Raw genomic sequence first — 19,378 nt, 5'->3', positions numbered from 1 at the left:
AAAAATATTTTCTTTTGCAATATATATTGAAAAGTTTAATAAATTAGTTGTAACCATGCATATAAAACTGGAAATTAAAAAATTTCTTCAATTCAGTTGTGCTATTATGATAATAAAAATATTCTTCAGAAATTTATCACATGGATGTTAAACATGTATAAAAATAAAAACTTTCAAAACACGTTAATATATGATATTTAACATCATAATTAATGTTAAATTAAATAATATATATGGGGAGAAACACACTGATTACAAAAACTATGAATTATTTTATAATGTCAGTAGAATTGAAGAGAATTGAAAGTTGAAAATTTTATATAAATATTATTTTAATTTAGAATATAATACTAAACATTTAAAGAATTTTAAGAAAAAGCAAAATGGAAAAGTACAAAACATTTTAAAGTATATAAATTATAGAGAAATTAGCAAAGAAATTTTTAAATAAAGACAGTACAATTGCAGGGAAATGGATGTTAAAAAGAAATTTCACATTATACTACAATTGAGTGTACTATACGTTAAATTATACATATGTAATAAAAGAAAAGGAACAAATTATTATTAAGTATAGAGACATGAAGAAACTAAAAAAAAAAAAAAAAAAAAAAAAAAAAAAAAAAAAAAAAAAAAAAAAAAAAGGTCCGTGATAGAATTAAACTAATATCCATTTTAGTTAAAATAATAAAGCATTCTATATTGTTATATGTATCTACAAATGTCCAACTATTTAAAGAAACTCAACTAAAAAAATTATAAGCACGAAAAACTGTATGCAAAATATATATGGTAATTGTTTTAGTCAGCTAAGAATTCAAAAGATAATATTAATAAATTAAAATGTAAAAAAAAGGATAATTAAGCATTGAAAAAAAATTTCATTTTAATAGATTTTTCAGAAATATTACAAGCTAAACCCTATTAATATATGAGTACATTTAATTTTTTAAGTTTTATTAATATGTATGAATATTTAATAAATCCGATTATTTTTCCCAATTATTTTTGAACAAGAATTTTACTACTATTTATAGATTGTGTTATATCTATGAGTTTTTGTTTATAAGCACTATTAATTATGAGTACATTCTACAACATTTGTTTAATATAATAGATGAATTTATAAATATACAAAAACATGCAAAAGTAATAAATGAAAGACACAGAAATCACAAATAGAAAGCAATCAGACAACCCTTAACACCAGTATATTTGAAGCTCTAAAACAAACATTAGAAATAAACAAAATTTTGAACAAGTAAAAGCTAGCTACCAATATACAAATATAAATATTTATTAATTAAAAAAGTGTTACAATACATAATTTTGTGTACTTTTTTACATTTTAGTATAGATATTCTTTTAAAAAAAGCAAAGAAACTTACTTAAAGTTTAAAAAATGAGTTTCACGCAAATAAGTTTATTTCATAAAATTGAATTTAATTTTATGGTCTCAAAATGAGTATTTTAAAAACCTAGGATAAAAATAATAAACCATGAGTATTTTTCAAGCTTTATGAAAACTAAAAATTTTAATAAAAAACAAATTTTATTCTAAATTACCATAAATTTAATAAATAAATGTATAAAATAAATGAGTATTCAGAAATAGATTACTTATAAAATCAAATAAAACATGCATATCACTTATAGCCTATCTATGGAAAGAACTCCCCTCACAATTTGTCTGGAACAAGAATTAGGAAAAGAATCAGAGGAGTGAGAGCTCTCTTCTTAGAAGTGTGTTACTTCTTGTTTCCATAGCAGCACATAACTTTCGACTTAGTGAAGAGGGGAGTTTTTTCCATTGGCAAAATAGTTATAATCTAATATACACTAATGTTTGTAAAAATATTTAAACTATTGTTTCGCTTGCAACACCTTGAAGGAATTGTCAGAAATGAATGATTCATTCCAAATATTATTAAGACTGGTACAAATAAACACCACTTTGCAATTTTAATAACTTGCATGTCTTTTCCCACTTTGCATTTCATGTACGTTTGGTTCAATTTGCATAATTTCTTCATGGTGCGGCAATTTTCACAAACACGAGTGTATTTAAAAACATCAATTCTCTATTATACTTAACATGCCAAAATAATTAGCACTTCCTAAAATGGGTATAGAACATGCATATACAGAAGCAAATACACATTTAAAAAGTGGTTAGCACTCAGACGAAAACATTCGAAGTATTAGACATTATTTCATAATAAATTAAAGTTGTTCTTTAAACGGGTCTTTAATCAAAGGATAAGTGGCTAGCACTTAAAATGTCACACATGCAAAGCAAGACAGAATAATTTATAATAAATTATGGTTACTATTTTTAAAAGTCTTTTGTTATAATAATACTGGTTAGCACTTCAAAGAAATGTAACAGTGAATAATTCATAATAAATTAAGATTGTTCTTTGAAGGTTTTTGTATCATGTGAAGTAACAATTTTCAGAGAATAATATGCTATTTAAATAAGGTTTGAGAGTTTGCAACTATATGGTTAGGTTTAGTCCTCTAGTCTGCATTCTCTATGTTGGTTTTGAAAATGGTGTAAAATCTCAATATGAAGAAAAGCTATCTTTTTTTTATTTGTAAATTAAAATAATTTGAAATTAAATTTTTTTATATATAAAAGTTACAACCTACTACATTGCTTAGGTATACACCTAAGCAATGTAGTAGGTTGTAACTTTTACAAACATAAAAATTAAATTTCAAATTATTTTAATTCAAGAGAAACTAAACTATACAAATATATTTTAAAATTATACAAAACTTGACAATTGTTTATTAATTTTTAATTCAAGAGAAAAACATTGCAAGATAGGAGACTTTTTAAACAGAATTTAATAATCTTTGAAACATTTAAAATATTTATACATTTTAAAAATCAGTCAATTCTTTTGAACAGGATAGTATATATAGTTTAAGACTAAGGTTTATTTTACGTTTAAAGCACTCAAATTGTGGCTTTTCCTTCTTTATTTTTATTCACGAAAGAACTTTGAGGAACCCCTCAGTGTTATGACATTTATAAAATTAAATTAACTAAAAATTGGAAATAATGTAATAACAATATTGTCAATAATCAAAGTCACAGTTTTATTTTATATAAAACGTGTTTTTGTTTGCATGTTGAAAGCTCAAAATATAAACTTTACATTTACTATCTTGAAAAATGCAAAAATTGTATAGGAAGCATGTTATTATTTTTCAATAAAAATATTTTCTTTTGCATATTTTAATTCTTTTATAATAGACACATGAAATCTATCAGAAAAAAAAACAAAAGAAAATTGCTAAACACATTTTTAAAGATAAATTATTTCGACTAATATTTATTAATATATTACTCAACTGTAGGTATGTTAAATAAGCCATCTACATTATTTTATCAAATTCAAGAGTCAGGAAAAAATTGTAAAAAAGAAAGTTTATTTAGAAAGAGTGAAATTCTTTTATTGTAGTATATGTTTCTTCTTAAAAACTATTCTAAAATAAAAGTAAAGCTGATAATAAATAAAAAATACTGTTTTTCACTAATTGTTGAAAAATTATTTTAAGCATTTGAAAATGCGTTTAACTTGAATACTAATAATACAATACAGAATAACTTAGTGAAACCATTGCATCGATCATAAGATATTTCACGTAAAAGCACAATTCTTATACAACAGCAAAATATCATACACATACTTCAGAGCAACATCAAACATATCAATAAATAATTTACAAGTAAAAAACACAGACATCAAAAATTTTAAAATATCTTTACAAGGAACAAAATAACAAGACCAGTGAAATAATTAGCACATATGCACAACTTTAACAACAAAAAAGTGTAGAAAATTTTAAAGCAAACAATAACACTATCACTTACTCCTTAGAGCCACTTAAAAATTCTATAAAATATTAACCATTTTAAAATTACAAAACTATTTGTTTTTTCATTATTTACAACTCTATAAAATATTGTTTTTCAATAATCACAACGTGGAATGTTAAATGGACATATTGCACCAGGATTAACTACAGTGCTATTTTTTACGTAGTTGGAATAAATTGGGAATATTTGGTCTGGTAACCACTGGTCGCCCAGAAAACATTTTAGTTACTCTGTTCTTCATTTCTTCCATGCTTCCAGGGGATGTAACAGATATTGAACGAGGACGGCTGAAAATTAAAAAAATATTAAAGAAATACGAAATTTAATATTTATTTTCTTCAATTAAGTAAAAGAGAAAATAAATAAATATACAGAATATTCCGCAAAACAGCTTTAACTTATATACCTTTCAACAGATCTTCCTATGTCTAGTTTGGCTTCAAATTCTTGTATCATACTGTTGATAGTATCTTCATATTCATGAGCAATTTGTTGAACATCAGATTTCAAGCATCTCAAACCAGGTAGAAAAGCTTCAGCAATTAACTGTTCACTCATAACTAATTATATTAAGTGCATTTTAATACATTTAATGGAATGTATATACACAAACATTTACTAGATCACAAGCAGATATAGACAATATATATTTATAATGTTTACTTTTAAAGCATAAATTAAAACTATTACAAATAATAATAATCATAATACCAAAAAAAAAAAAAAAAAAAAAAACTGAAAAAATATGAAATTAAAAGTAAAATCCTGGTGACTTGAAAAGTAGACATGAATTATGGAAAATTGTTTGAAGAAATTATGCACTGGAAATAAAAAAAATATCCCAAAAGTTTTTGAAGTTATCACAAGTTTTTTTTTATCTATACTTATTATCTTAATTTAAACTGGGATGGAAAGCTAAGATTTTTTTTTCCTTTTATATCATTACTTGCCCTTTTGAGCCAGTTCTGGTTAATATAAAATTTTTTGCACAAAAAAAATGCTTACAGAGTTTTGAAAGATGTCATATTGATAAAAATAAAGCTACACACAAGAGTTCTTAACAGGTTCACAAATTTTTTGAATGAATTTAGAATTAAATTTTTTCGAGATTAATATAGTTTTAAGAACCCAGTTTTTTTAAAACTATTTCTTTCTCTACATTTAATTTTAAATTGTGTACAATGACATGTTAACACTGCTATAATGTTTTTGTTTCAATTAAAAAGTCAACAACTATCTCATTTTATTATATGCATCATTTTATTGCATATTATCCTCTGAAATCATAAAAATTCATTATAAAAGAATAATTTAATTATTTTAAAGAAGATTAATGCACGGAATAACATAATGTGATTTGTTTGTTTATATTTTCTTTGACTCAATTATAATGGATAATTTTGCTTTAACCTTTTTTGCTATACATCTAATAGGGGAGAAAAAAAATATAATTTTTTTATTTCCATATAAATTTTTAGTTAGATATTACATAATTATTTAAATTATGAGAAAAAAAATAAATATAATAAAGTAAGAATTTTTTGACTATTATTACAAAAGATACACAATTACTACAAAACAAAAGTTTTCTCTTAGAACTGAAAAAAAAAAAAAAAAAATTACAGTATTTTACCCAAGTATGGAAAAATCCACATGCTCAAAGTTGCTTTCCATTTTAAACAATGCAATATTTTAATTTATATATTTCAAAATATTCAGGGAAAAAAAGTTCATTCAAATATGTCAGAAAGTATAAGTTAGTTACTAGGTAAAAAAATGTCAACAGACGAATATTACTATTTTTAGGGCGATATTATTGAACAGGAAAGTAAATTTAGCAAACTAGTTGGATGAGTCTTGTGATTCAAGATGATAAACTCAAACAAAGTCATTGAATAAAAAAGAGAAAAAAATATGGACCAATACTCATTAACAATATTAATATAAATCAACAATTAGATAAATATTATGTATAAAAGAAAGGATACAGCAACAAGACATGGCGGTATATGCTTCTAGTAGAGCAAGAGCGATGTCCATTTTCTTTGTTTCATTGCTGGTGCTATTATTTTCAGCTGCCAAAGCAGCTAATCTAGGTAATACAACTGTAAAAAGTACAACTCATTACTTTAAAATAATAATATAGATTATTCCATAACATATTTTAGAAATTTACACTGATGACAGTTGTTAGGTCTTCTTTGTATAGCAGGTACAATTAAACTAAAATTCATTTTATCAATTTGTACTCAATATATACTTAATATTACCCTATCATATACACTACTCTGATTCTACAGATTTAGGTTCAAAATTTTACGTTATAATTCTTGTTTTTGAATTCTGTAATTATTATTTCAAGAATTTATTTTCAATGAACTGAAAGCTTTTCTATAATTAGTTATCACCTAGAAATGTTCAAAAAATTATACATAATTTGAAGAACAATTTCTGACTTAAACATGCAAACTGAAATTAATTAAAAAAACATGTTATGAGATATTATAGTAATTGAAAGCACTTGTGTTAAAGAAAAATTTTCAAATTATGGAAAAATTAATAAAAATTTTATAATGTATACTGATACCAATTTGTGAGCTTGGAATTTTTTTCATCTTTCTCAGTATGAGTCCCTTGTTATGTTGCATTATTTTGTATTTAGTTCTTCCTAAATATGTAATTAACTTATTACGCTTTGCAAAAAACAAAATTGTGTCATCGTTTAAGATTACATATTTAGTTCTTTTTTTGGGGGGGGGGGATATGAAAAATCTATCCCGTTAAAAGTGTATATGACAAAGTACAAGAAGATTATAATAGACGAAAAAACTAAATAACTATGCAGATTTAAATATTTTGGTAATGATAAATAAATGATTCATATAATAGCTACAATTATATTTAATTTCCTAAAGGTAGTTTTTACACAACTTAAATAATAATCGAGTAATACAATTCATACCCCTTTAAAAAAACAACATAAAACTTGAGGATGTAAGCTAAATTTTTTATATTCATTAATTTTTTATATACTTTGAAAACATTTATAAGAAAAAATTTGCATTTTTAAATACCAAAGAGAAAATAGCCATAACAAATTAAAAGAAAATAATAATCATAAGTTTCTTACATTCATCCCTGAATTTAGGTTCTGTATTGGGACCAATTTTAGCAAAGGTTTTAATGACTTCAACATATAACAGATGCTGATCTCGATATAACTGATCATCAAGAAATGTCTGAAGCTGAAGATGAGCTTTTTCAAGAAGCTTAAAATATAAGAATAAAAGCATTTACACATAAATACTCTAGAGTTTTTAAAAGATAAAGATCAAATGTAAATGATTAAAAACATGCAAAACAAAATATGAATTTAAAAAAAACAAAAAAAAAAAAACAAGAAAACAATGGATACAACAACACATTTCTATACCAATGAAAAATAAAAAAAGTCAAAGTATAGATCAACACATTCAAGTAGCAATAAAAATAAGCAAGACAATGGATAACATCAACATTCAATACAATTATGAAAAATAAACAAAACCTTTTATTTTTATAAAGAAAAACATTTCTAAGATACAAAATTATAAACTGTTGTTTATTTGACCACTATTAATACAAATAAGTGAACTGTACACATAAACTTACAGTTATTTTAGTATTAAATTAACAATAAAATTATGGAAATTAGCTACATTTGTAAAAAATAAAAAAACAGGCACCTTATCTCAGAATTTCATACTTTAATGCAGGACAATAAAATATTTTATAACATAACTTTTACCAATCATGCAGAAGAATATGAAAATATCATTCAACACAAAGCAACAGGAAATTCTACACTACAGCTTTTATACAATGCATACCATACCTGACGAAGAAAGCTTGAGATATTCTAAATTGCAGCACAAAGCAAAAACAGATACACAAAATTTATCATGTATTGAAAAATGAAATTAATTAAATTATTCATATTTTAATACTTAACAACTGTTTCAAAATGATCAATGAAATTATTTCTCAAAATTAATTTTTTGCAATTTAATTCATGAAAAATATTACTTTTTAAATGGATATTTAATACAAGTTTTTAATTTCTATATGCCAGCACACAGCATTGAATCGCACATTATCAGTTAATAAAGTCATTTCATAAATTTTTTCATGCTACAGAGAACATAAAAATTATTAATGACATATTGGATTTTTTAAAAATAAAAACACTTCAAAGAATATTATTACGGTAAATATATATTATATATATAGTCGATAAGAATAAGAAATAGAAATGTGAGCAATTTTCATTTAAAATAAAAAAAATGTGAAAAAAAAATAAAATGATTAACTTTAACTTACATCTCTTTGAGAACTAAGTTCCATAACTGCTCCAAATGCAGGTACTGTTGCTATTCTTACAACGCTATAATGGGAAACAGAATGATAATATTTAAAACCGATGGTATTTTAGCAATTATCTAACAAATAGCATCATATTTATCAAGAAAAATTAAACAGAAGTTTATATATACTGTTGTTCCTATTAAAATAAATAAATATTAGTCATCCTATTACTTATTTAAATATGAAGGCCATTTAAAGGTGTGGGGAAGCTTCAATTACCTTTACACATAATTAATAAATGTGTTAAAACCTGATTAATTAATCTTTTTGATAAGTAGTATTTAACATGAGAATTCAGTGAAATTTTGATTGCTTCAATTCAGTGCTTAAAAAATGGACGACCATTTTTCAAGACTTGTCAGACCAGAATGTGAAGAAACAAAAGTGATTTGAAATAAAAAACGTAAAGTTGCCAATGAAAAAATAAAGGTGAGAAACTAAACTAGAAAAACAACAGTAGCCGAAAGAGAAAAAAGATGAAATAGGTAGGTAGGTACTTTATTTACGTCAAACTAGAGCTAACTGCAACAGTAACAGTCGGGGAAACATTCACTAGGATGATTCAAAGACATGCTATCACAATTGTGATTCTCTGCAGAGAGGATTTCATTTGCGCAGTCACTTCCTTAATTTAGATATAGATTTGAAGGGGAAGGAAATTTTCCCAGATCCCTGCATCCACGGTATAGCTCAGCGACTAACCAAAGAATTTTTTTTATTCACAGATTTTGCAAGCACATATATCGCATGTGGTCGTTAGGACTATGCAGTGTGGAGGATTGAATCCCGAACTATACTACATTTTGAAAAAAAGAACAATTAAAACCACAGTGGCCAATAGGTGCAAATCAGGAAAAAATGCATTTCCACATGCTTTGGAGAGGTGGTGAAAAACATATGTTGTTAACAAAGGAATCAGCTTTCCGATCAGAGTTTAAGCATTTTAATCTTTAATTTTATTTTTCACATAAATTTAAAAATTCTTTTTTTTTAAATTTAAATGTATCATTTTTAAATTTTTTTACACATAAATTTAAAAATTAAAAAATGTATTTTTATTCTGAAAATGATAACTGAAAATTTAGTGAATACTCTACTCATTTTTATTAGGAAAACTTTTTCTTAAGTAGTAAATAAAATTTATAAATACATTTGATGAAAAAAGGAATATGATACTTATGCTCGCACATTTTAGCACTAATTAAAGTAATTATTGAATACTAAAAACGCAAGGACCCATTAAAGGCATATGTAATTAGAATATATGGGTGGTAAGCATTAATATCATATTTAACATAAAATAGATAAAAAAACTATATTTTGTGTGAAATCTATTTTGTTGTATAAACATAAATTAGTAAAGGCTTCACTTACATTTCAGGATCACTGGCTAGAGTCACGAGGGCTGGGGTCACACGAGTGCGTAATAGACTTTCAGATACAACTCCAACCAAGATTTCAAATAGTCTTCCAGCAGTAACTCTTACTAAAGATGAATTATGTACAACACCATCCCAAAGAACAGAAAGCAGTAGTTCATGATATGCTTTATTGGAACTGAAAGTAAATGCAAGTAATTATATGACCAGATTTGCCTAAATGACACTAAAAATCTTACAAAGTTACACAGTTTAGGTTAATAAAATTTTTAAATTTTAAACAATATGAAATCACATAATAATAAAAAAAATCAAAGAGAAAGGTTTGTTTCTTATTAAGTACTACAATATCTCAATAAATGCATATAAATATTCTATCAACTACATTTTTTAAGTATTAATATTTCATCATTTATAGGTATTTCTTTCATGTTCGTAATATTATTACATTTTGATAATATATGTATGAAACTGCATTGAATTTTAGCCATTTTTGATAAATGCACATTCTATATAACAATTAAACTCAGGTTTTTAAGTTTTTTTCCTTCAGAAAGTCTTACTGTCCTTATGCACATTTACTAATTTTATTAATTGTGTAAAGCAATCTTGTCCTTTATGGTCTATAGCAGAGGTCGGCAACCTTTTGTAACTGAAGAGCCAAAAGTTGCAATATACAAAATTTCCCAGTTTTTAAAGAGCCACTAAAAGTTTTCAATCAAATTTTATAGTATTTGCTTATATATATGTGATTTTTGATTTAAAATAAACAGCTCTAAATATGAAATAATATTTATTCATATAAAAACACAAATATAGATAGTTACATCAATGGGAGAATTGTCTTTGCATGCCTTTTGAATGTGTAATTAAATCTGGCTTATAACTGGCTCACAGCGACTGAGTCACATGCGGCTCGCGAGCCACAGGTTACCGACCCCGGGTCCATAGTAAAACTATTCAAGTCAAAACTGAATAATTAAAAAATATTTTTGAAAAACAGTTTAAGTTTAAATACATATATAAAACAACTTTCCTTAGGTTTAGCATAATTTATAAATATAGGGATCTATATTTTTGATTTATTTTTTTCACAAAAAACTTATAACTGCATTCAAGAGTATTTGTAAAAATTCATTACATTATTAAAAATACAAAATCCATATCCTTATATTTCAGTTTTAAAAATAAGTTGATAAAAAAAAATTTTATTTTTCAATAAATTGCACATTTTATAAAATCTCTAGCCAAATATTAAAAAATTAGTATTTGAACTAGTAATTTTGGCAAAAAAATATGGCTATGCTCTCATTTTTAATAACAATTAACATATGATAAAACATGTTTAGTGGAAAAATATTATTCTGAGAAAAATGAATTTAATTTAAAAGTAACAAATTTCGATAGTCAGTAAAATTAATGCACTATACCAAAAAAAGAATTTTAAAAATTTCACACTAACTAATTCACGATTGAAAAAAATCTGCATTACAAACAATGATTTGGTATTTGTAATAACTAACATTTAAATAACAGGCTACAGAATATTTTACTTCAATGCAAAACCTCAAACTATTTTCTAAAACATAGATATTATCACTAAATCAAGTAATTTTAAACAAAAATGATTCAGAAAATAAAAAGTAAGATAAAGGAAGTTTTTAAGTAGTTAAAAAAAACATGCATGGTTTAAATTGTTACAAACATTTTTCAGGGAATTTAACAAATATGTAAGGTTTTCATCATTGTTTAGTACAGCAAACTGAATAAATGTGATTTGACAGTTGGTTAAAAATAATTAATGATATGTAAATAATAAATTATATATAAATATCTAAAATATATAAATAATTAACTCCTAGTAGCCCCTTTTCATTTTATAATACATAGTTCAATTTTTTATACAAAATAAATTGTAAAAGCAAGAATAATTTTTTAAAAAACTACACTAATTTTTAAAAAAACACTTTTTTTAAATAGCAACACAAAAACAGTTCCCTACTCAAAATTGTATACACATTACTTGTTAAAATATTTTTCAGTATAATTATTTACAGTAAAATAAATAAAGAAGATGCATCAATTTTACCTTAACTCCGTAATTGCGGCTTTTATACTGTTGTCAGGAATATGATGTGTTGATATGTCAACTAGTAAATTTTGAAGGAACTCCAAAAGTTCTTGTCGATCTTCTGCCTACAAAAATATGAATTTTTGTAAATTATTCAAAACAAATTTAATTTTTAATAAAATAGAGATTTCTAAAATTACGAAGATATTTTAGTAGCATTGAATAAAATGCTAAATACAAATATACAAATTTAATATTAATATTAGAAGAAAAATCTAAATTATCGTACTTGATTAAAGACACTCAATACACCTGCAATATAGACAGGAACTGTAGCATCTTGGTAACTTGATCTGCTTGATGTATCTATAAATAAAAAAATATAAATAGATAAATATTTAAAAAATGTTAGAAGCATTACAACTAGGCAAATCAACATAGCGTTATACAATTATTTTTTAGAAAAAAATAGCACAAAGCTGTGCTACATGCATAATAGTAAATTAATTTTTTGGTAAAAGGTACATCATATAAAATAATATTTTTTCTACTTTTACACTTGTATGTTAAAGTATCAAAAACTTTAAAACAAAATAAAAACAATTTCAAAATAAGAAAAATACCTTCATCTTCCTTTAATTTTAATTTTGATAGAAAAGATGGCTTCACATATTTTTGAGTAAATGATCGCCCAAAAAGGTGGCAAAAATTACGCATAAGCTCCACTAATGTATGAACAAGTGCATGTCGCTGTGAGCTTACTAAACTCAGAATAGAATGAAGAAAGGATAACCTAAAAATATAAAAATTTATCAGGCTATTAATCACAATTTATAAATAAAAGGGTCTGATAAAAATGGAAACTTTTTAGTTACACAATGCCTTTAAAAAATAACAAAGCAATGCAAATTAGTAGATTGATTAAAAGTTTTTAAATTCTATATAATCAAAAAAATTGAGGGAAAAAGCATATTCAAATATTTTCAGTTACATTTTTCTATCTGAATTATTTTTCCACAAGAAATAAAATTAATATAACAAAATTATATAAAGTAAAGTTATAGAAAAATAAGTTTAACTTTTTTGTCTAACTTTCAACAAATAATCTTTCATAACAATTTAGATAAAGTGTTCTTAATTCTGGATAACTCAAAAATGACCAGCAAAATTTTTAAGATCAATCAATAAAAATGCATGGTCTACGGCATTTTGCATTGTTTCCCCCCCCCCTGCAAAATTCAAAAATAGCGAAACCGTTTGATAGCAGATGGCGTTGCAATCATTAAAAATAATGTCTTCTGCTGCTTGTCAGAACATTTTAATTGAAATATTTGTACTGGTGCCTATTAATTTTATTTTTAGATTGCACAACATTGTTTGTTCAAATAATGGATATTTCCAGTCAGCTGTACCTTCTTTTGAAAATTTGATAGCTAATTTTGAAACTTTGTGAGAATAAAGTACCTATTTCCCTAAGCAGCATACAAACCAAAAATTTTTATCTCCTCTGTGTTTTAATTTTCAAAAGAGGTCTATTTTGGGATACTTCTATTTTCAGTTACTTTTTTAGCATTTTTTCAACCCAGAAGAAAACTTTCTACTGACCTGATATGCATCACATATCTAGTTAATATTATTACAAGCATTGTAATAAAAAAAAATGCAAACACAAAGTGCAATAATTAAACGCAAATAACATTAAATATATAAAAATGCAATCTAAATTGAAATATTCATCCAGTACTTGATGGCCTGTGATTTAACCTATCAATTTATTTTATTTAAAATGGCGATAATAATCTGTTGGGATGTCTACATTTCCCTTTTAGATTAAGGAATTGACATATGCACTCTCTTTTTATGTAAGTCACCGTCGGGACAGGTAGAAAATGGTTTTCCTCCGGTAAAAAAGGTTTATTTGCTTAGTAAATGTTAGTTCATTTAATTATACTTTTCAATATCCTTTTAAATTTTAAAAAACTTAAGTTTAATTTTTTTTTTGTAGAACTTCGATTAAAATCGTTTAGGTATTCTGACATAAAGAGCATTTCGTTCTATAATGATCACTTTTGATTTTAGATATATATGGATTAATTTTTAATATTTTTGATGAGCCATGGAAAGGTATTTTTCACTATTTCTCATTTATTCATCCTTTTATAATGCAATTATTGAATGTGTTTTCTGTGAAAACTGAGTTTGTCCTATTAAGGATGGTTACAAATTTATATTTGGGAGATTTGGTTCTCTATGACTGGGGTAATACTAAATCCTATTTGCGGTCGGAGAAAACTGTTAGGTAATATTTATAAAGAGAAATGCCTGGTAATTAAACCAAATGATTTAAATTATGATTCTTTTGATTTAAATAAATATGATGTGATTTGTAAAATATGTGTTATGCCAGAAAATAATTGAGCACAAGAATAAATAATTGCATTTAGTGAAGTTCAGTAAATTGTAGAATTAACCATAGTAATGGGCTAATTATAAAAATAAATAAGTTTTTATTATAATTATTTCTTTAATATTTAATTTTACTTTCTAAATTATGGGGACACAAAGTTTCATAGTTGAATTTACTTGAAACTTATTAATTGATGCAATTATTATAAGGTATAAATTGATTAGCATAATAAATTTTTTTTTGCTGCTTATCCTATACTCTATAAATTTTATTTGTAATTTGCTTAAAGATAAATTTATTTTAATTTGGATTACACCTAAATTTAAGAGGTTAAATAATTTTTATAATTTAAAAAAAAAACAACTCTACTTGATTTCTTGTTATTTAAATATAATTCTACATGTTTTAAAATAGTAATTTTTGCAGATTTATATTCTATATTTTGAACACTTGTCTGATTTGTGTAATTACTTTTAATTACTAATTTTCATTAGTTGATTTAATGACTCTTCCAACAATTATAAACCTAATCATTAAGCATCATTACAAATAGTTAAACCCAATAGAAAACAATTTAGTTCATGTGACAAATAATATTTCTTCGTTATAACAGTACTGTATTTTAAAATGAAACTAATTTTAATTTAAAAAAATTTATATTTAAAAATATTATAAAAACATTGTTTGAAAAAAGAAATAATATAAAATTACAACTTACAGTTCATTAATAACAAAATCATGCTCAGGCCAAGGTTTATACCATTCACTGTTTATATATTTATCAAATGTTTTTACAGCACTCATCAACTCATCCCCATCACCAAGAATAATGGATGGATTCAATATACTACTATGATAAACTGGTAAGCGATCCACTAAAAAGATTTAATAATAATTAAATAATTTCTAATAATTACCGTATATTCCGGCGCATAACGCGCCCCGACGTATAATGCGCACCCGTAATTTCTAATGCCTTTTTTAAATTTTAAGATATACTCTTCCCAAATGTAATTTTCCAAAAGGTATTTTTGTTCATGTCCACGAAAAAGGCTGGATGGACGAAAATGGTGTTAAATTGTGGGTAAAAAATGACTGGCAAATCCATCCTGGCTGCATAAGAAAACCAGAAAGCCTTTTAGTGTGGGACATGTTTAGGTCCCACCTTACAGATAATACAAAAATTTTTTTGAAACAATGTAACACCGATATGGCAGTTATTCCGGGCGGATTGACACCATTAGTTCAGCCATTGGACGTCTGCTTAAACAAACCATTTAAAGCCAATTTAAAAAAACAGTGGAACACTTGGACGTTGAAGGGCGAGAAAACCTTTAATCTATAATTTTTGATAATCGGCGTATACCGCGCACCCGTAAATTCCAATGTTATTTGAATCAAAAGTGCGCATTATACGCCGGAATATACGGTAATACTTTTAATAATGAATACTTTTTAATAATTTCTAGTTTTATTGTCCAAAAACCATACAAAATCCAAAAAAATTTAATATTTTGCATACATAAAATCAAAAATACGAATAATTTCTAAACATAAATTATGTTTTTATATAAAACCAAAATAAAAGCATACATTGAACCAATAGTGAATATTGCATATTGGAATAGCAGAACAATTAGACATTGTTTTTATGTATATAAATGCATGTTTTGAGGAATTCAACAACTTGAGGACGGGTGATTCAGTAAAGTATTTGTACAAAATCAGAATCAGGATGCAATTAAATAAAAAACGGTAACTTAAATGTAGTCGTTGCTAATTTAACAGACTTACTTTGCTTTTACTTTATTGTTAGTTTAATCATATATATTATTAATGTTAGTTCAAAGTATAACTAAATAGTTTTATTTTGAACTAAGTAATGGTGAATTAAATAAATCAAACAATTATAACTCCACCCACAAATAAACTGCTAAAGAATTACTTTTATTACCAGTTTTATCTTTTTATCCTGAAGAATACAGTTTTATGCTGGCACGTATTTGTGATAGTCGACGCGAAAGGGTTAAAGGTTAACAAAAACATATAAGTGCATGTTCTGAGGAATTTTAAGGTTAACAAAATCTTGGCTCTAATTGTAAGTAACGGAGCAGTAACTACTTTACTCACCATCAAATTCAGTGGGAGAGCTGCAGGTTATATCAGGGTTTTCAATGTATGGCCTGGATTTTATCACATGTACAAATAGGAAAGGAAGCAATGAAGAAAGAGCTCTAACTATCATTATGCAAACCTGTTCTTCATTTTGTAAACTACCAATCACAGGAGGGGATGGAATGTTGCATAAAACCTAAATACATGAGGCATTTTTTTAAAACTATAGTTTACACTTTTTTCCATTCTTAAAAACACAAAACTGATTTTAAAATGAGATTTAAATTGAGCAAATTGACATTAAGAAAAATAATTCCAGAGTAATAAAAAATAACATTTTCAGGATAGAATAAAATTATTAGTTACATAATTTGACTTTTAAGGCTTCTAAACACTAAAAGTAAGCATATATCCTTGTGGACACTTTTAATACAAGACTTAGTTAAGAACAGAAATTTCATGATCATGCTTTCCTGCCAATATTGCTTAATACAGAAAAGGTGAAATAAGAAAGAAATTTTTTATGAAATGTTGTAAAGTGGCAGGATAATTAAAATGTTATAAAGCAAATGCTATAAAGAATATTCTGAGATATTTATTGAAAAAAAAAATTATACAAAGGGCAAGGGACAATATAGTGATTAAGTCTTTTTTATTCTCGAGATGATATTTTTAAAACTTGCATTGTTTTCAGATAAGTACAATATAACTTTCTGAAACTAATAAATTTTTTCTCTCATATTTTTTAAGAAATAATTAAAGAATAATTTTACAACTTCAGAAGTGTTTATATCATACATTTCTCATACTTCTCAATGAAATTTAAAGCTCCTAGAGGTTTCAGGGACCAACATTAAATTACAAACGGAAAATAGCGTTTTTAAACACCCTCTGCCAAAAACTGTAAGAATAAAATTGTAACTCGTAACAATGATTTTAGTTATTATATGCCATAATTGAACAAATTTTTGTAAACCAAGTTTAGATACTTATGGAGATATGGATTTTTTTATAAAAATTTATTTCTTTGGCTTAGGATTTATTGTTAGAACTCTTAAAATTATTGAATAAAATTAAACAAAACTTTTAAAGTAATTTAAACTTAATTCGAAAATTATTGCTTTAAAATTTCAGAAAAATTTATTTAAAATTGCAAAAGAAATTATAATTAAAGTACCATTTTTCTTAATTTTCCTTGATAATCTCTCTTTTACTCTTTTTGTCTTTGTTATATTGTATATATATTTTCTTGTCAATGTTAAAAATAATTTATTATTGATTTTCAATTATTTAAAATTATAAACAGCATTTTTCCATTATTAGAAACATTAGCTATAAAAATATTGCAGTATTTATAATAATTTCATTAATAATAAAGTACTTAAAAAATTAGATTTTACTTTAAACAATTAGAAGCTACAAAATACATTGCTACAAAAAATACATCCAATATTTAGATTAATATTATTAACCAAGAAGCAGCTAAAATCTTAAAGACATTTTGCATTGTTAGCTTTAATATGTTTTTAACTTGGAATTTAAATTTTTTTAAATATTACATTGCTTAAAATACATTTTGCTATAAAAAATAATTTTATTTATATTAAGTTTGGGATAAAAAAACTTAAATAGTTTTATTAAAAAATATAAATTAAAGCTTTTCAAGCTATATAAAATCACAATTAAAATTATAAATTGGAAGAATATCAATATATGTAAGTTAAAATTAATATTCAAAATTTCTTTAATAATTTCTGCTAAAATAAAATCAGAAAAAGAATCATTTATATGATAAAAAAAAAAGGTTTTCTAAAAATATACAAGAAATACAAACTTTGAAATGATTCTGTAAAACTGACATCACAGATGGAAAAAGTTGAGATTCTAAAAAATTAATCTCCAAAGCCCACATAGCAACTGAAGGTAATAGAACACTAAGACTAGTTTCAACAACATTTAAGCTCCTGTCTTCCAAAGATAAAAATAGTAATTCAGATGCCTGAAAAAAAAGTTAAATTTGGTTTAATTAAGTTGCAAATAAAAACATGTGCCACATTAAATAAAACGTAAACTATAAACATAAATCAAGCATACTTTTGAGAATTTATCAATGTCTTCAACGTATAATAACAGTAAAGATAAATTTCTTATTACAGTTTCTCGAACAGCATCATCTTTGTCTTCCTGTAACATTTGTTTTAACATAGAGAGTAAGAGAGAACTTCTGATGCCACTCTGTGAAGAAAAGAAAAAAAAAGAATAATCATTTCTTTTAATAAATGAAAATACAGGGTAACAAGAAATAATTTAGGATAAAGCTTAAAACCAAATATTTTCATCATAACATGTAAATTCATTTTTAAAAATGTTATAATTTCTTAATCATAATAGCTATTTTTAAACCAGACATTCTAATAGGATTCTAATACTACACACATAATTTATATCTGATTATCTTATCTCTATATTTTTATATTTTCTGACTGTCTTATATAACTTTCCTAGGCAATCATCTTTAAAATTTTTTTTTTTTACTATAGGCTGCATTTACTAACAACTTATAAATTTATTACAAAGGAGTATATTTAGAAATACTGAGGACTTATAAGGTTTAGCACATAATTTATATCTGACTATATTTTCTGACTGTTATAGCCATTGTATTTACTTGACTTGAATACAATGAATTTTCTTGTTTGCTCCATCTTGGAGACAAGGGTTTGTGCTAAACCTTGTAAGTCCTCAGTACTTCTAAATATACTCCTTTGTAATAAATTTATAAGATGTTAGTAAATGCAGCCTATAACAAAATTATTTTTACAACTCTGGATTAAGGCCAAAGATGACCTTGGAAAACTTGTAAATATGTCAAAAGTAGAGTTTTTTCCCTGTTTATTAGAAAGCTTAGTTATAATATTTTGATAAGCATTAAAATTTTGTATTTTACAGGTCCAAATTATTTCCTGTAGGTCAATATTACAGACACGTAAGAATTCAGAATAAAAAGTAAACCCTTATTAAAAAATCAATTATATCCCCCTCATTTATATTGATGACTACTAAAAGGTAATATATATATATATATATATATATATATTTATATACATACA

General features: G+C 24.8%; 1 protein-coding gene across 1 annotated transcript in view; it reads right to left on the bottom strand.

Moving 5' to 3' along the window:
• Positions 1–2,986: 2,986 nt before the first annotated feature.
• The window catches only part of LOC107437704 (RAB11-binding protein RELCH homolog), a gene marked incomplete in the record, with an annotated part of 37,564 nt that continues 21,172 nt past the window's right edge, over positions 2,987–19,378 (bottom strand). Inside the window, 13 exon segments of the mRNA XM_043045975.2 lie at positions 2,987–4,179; positions 4,299–4,452; positions 5,881–5,997; positions 7,023–7,161; positions 8,252–8,315; positions 9,671–9,853; positions 11,765–11,871; positions 12,036–12,112; positions 12,370–12,539; positions 14,872–15,028; positions 16,284–16,464; positions 18,103–18,267; positions 18,363–18,503. Of these exon segments, the coding sequence (XP_042901909.1) occupies positions 4,044–4,179; positions 4,299–4,452; positions 5,881–5,997; positions 7,023–7,161; positions 8,252–8,315; positions 9,671–9,853; positions 11,765–11,871; positions 12,036–12,112; positions 12,370–12,539; positions 14,872–15,028; positions 16,284–16,464; positions 18,103–18,267; positions 18,363–18,503 (1,791 nt within the window).

The sequence above is a fragment of the Parasteatoda tepidariorum genome, chromosome 10, assembly GCF_043381705.1.
Source record: "Parasteatoda tepidariorum isolate YZ-2023 chromosome 10, CAS_Ptep_4.0, whole genome shotgun sequence".
NCBI lineage: Eukaryota > Metazoa > Arthropoda > Arachnida > Araneae > Theridiidae > Parasteatoda > Parasteatoda tepidariorum.
Note: the sequence above shows the minus strand (reverse complement) of the source record. Positions and strands in the feature narration are given on the sequence as shown.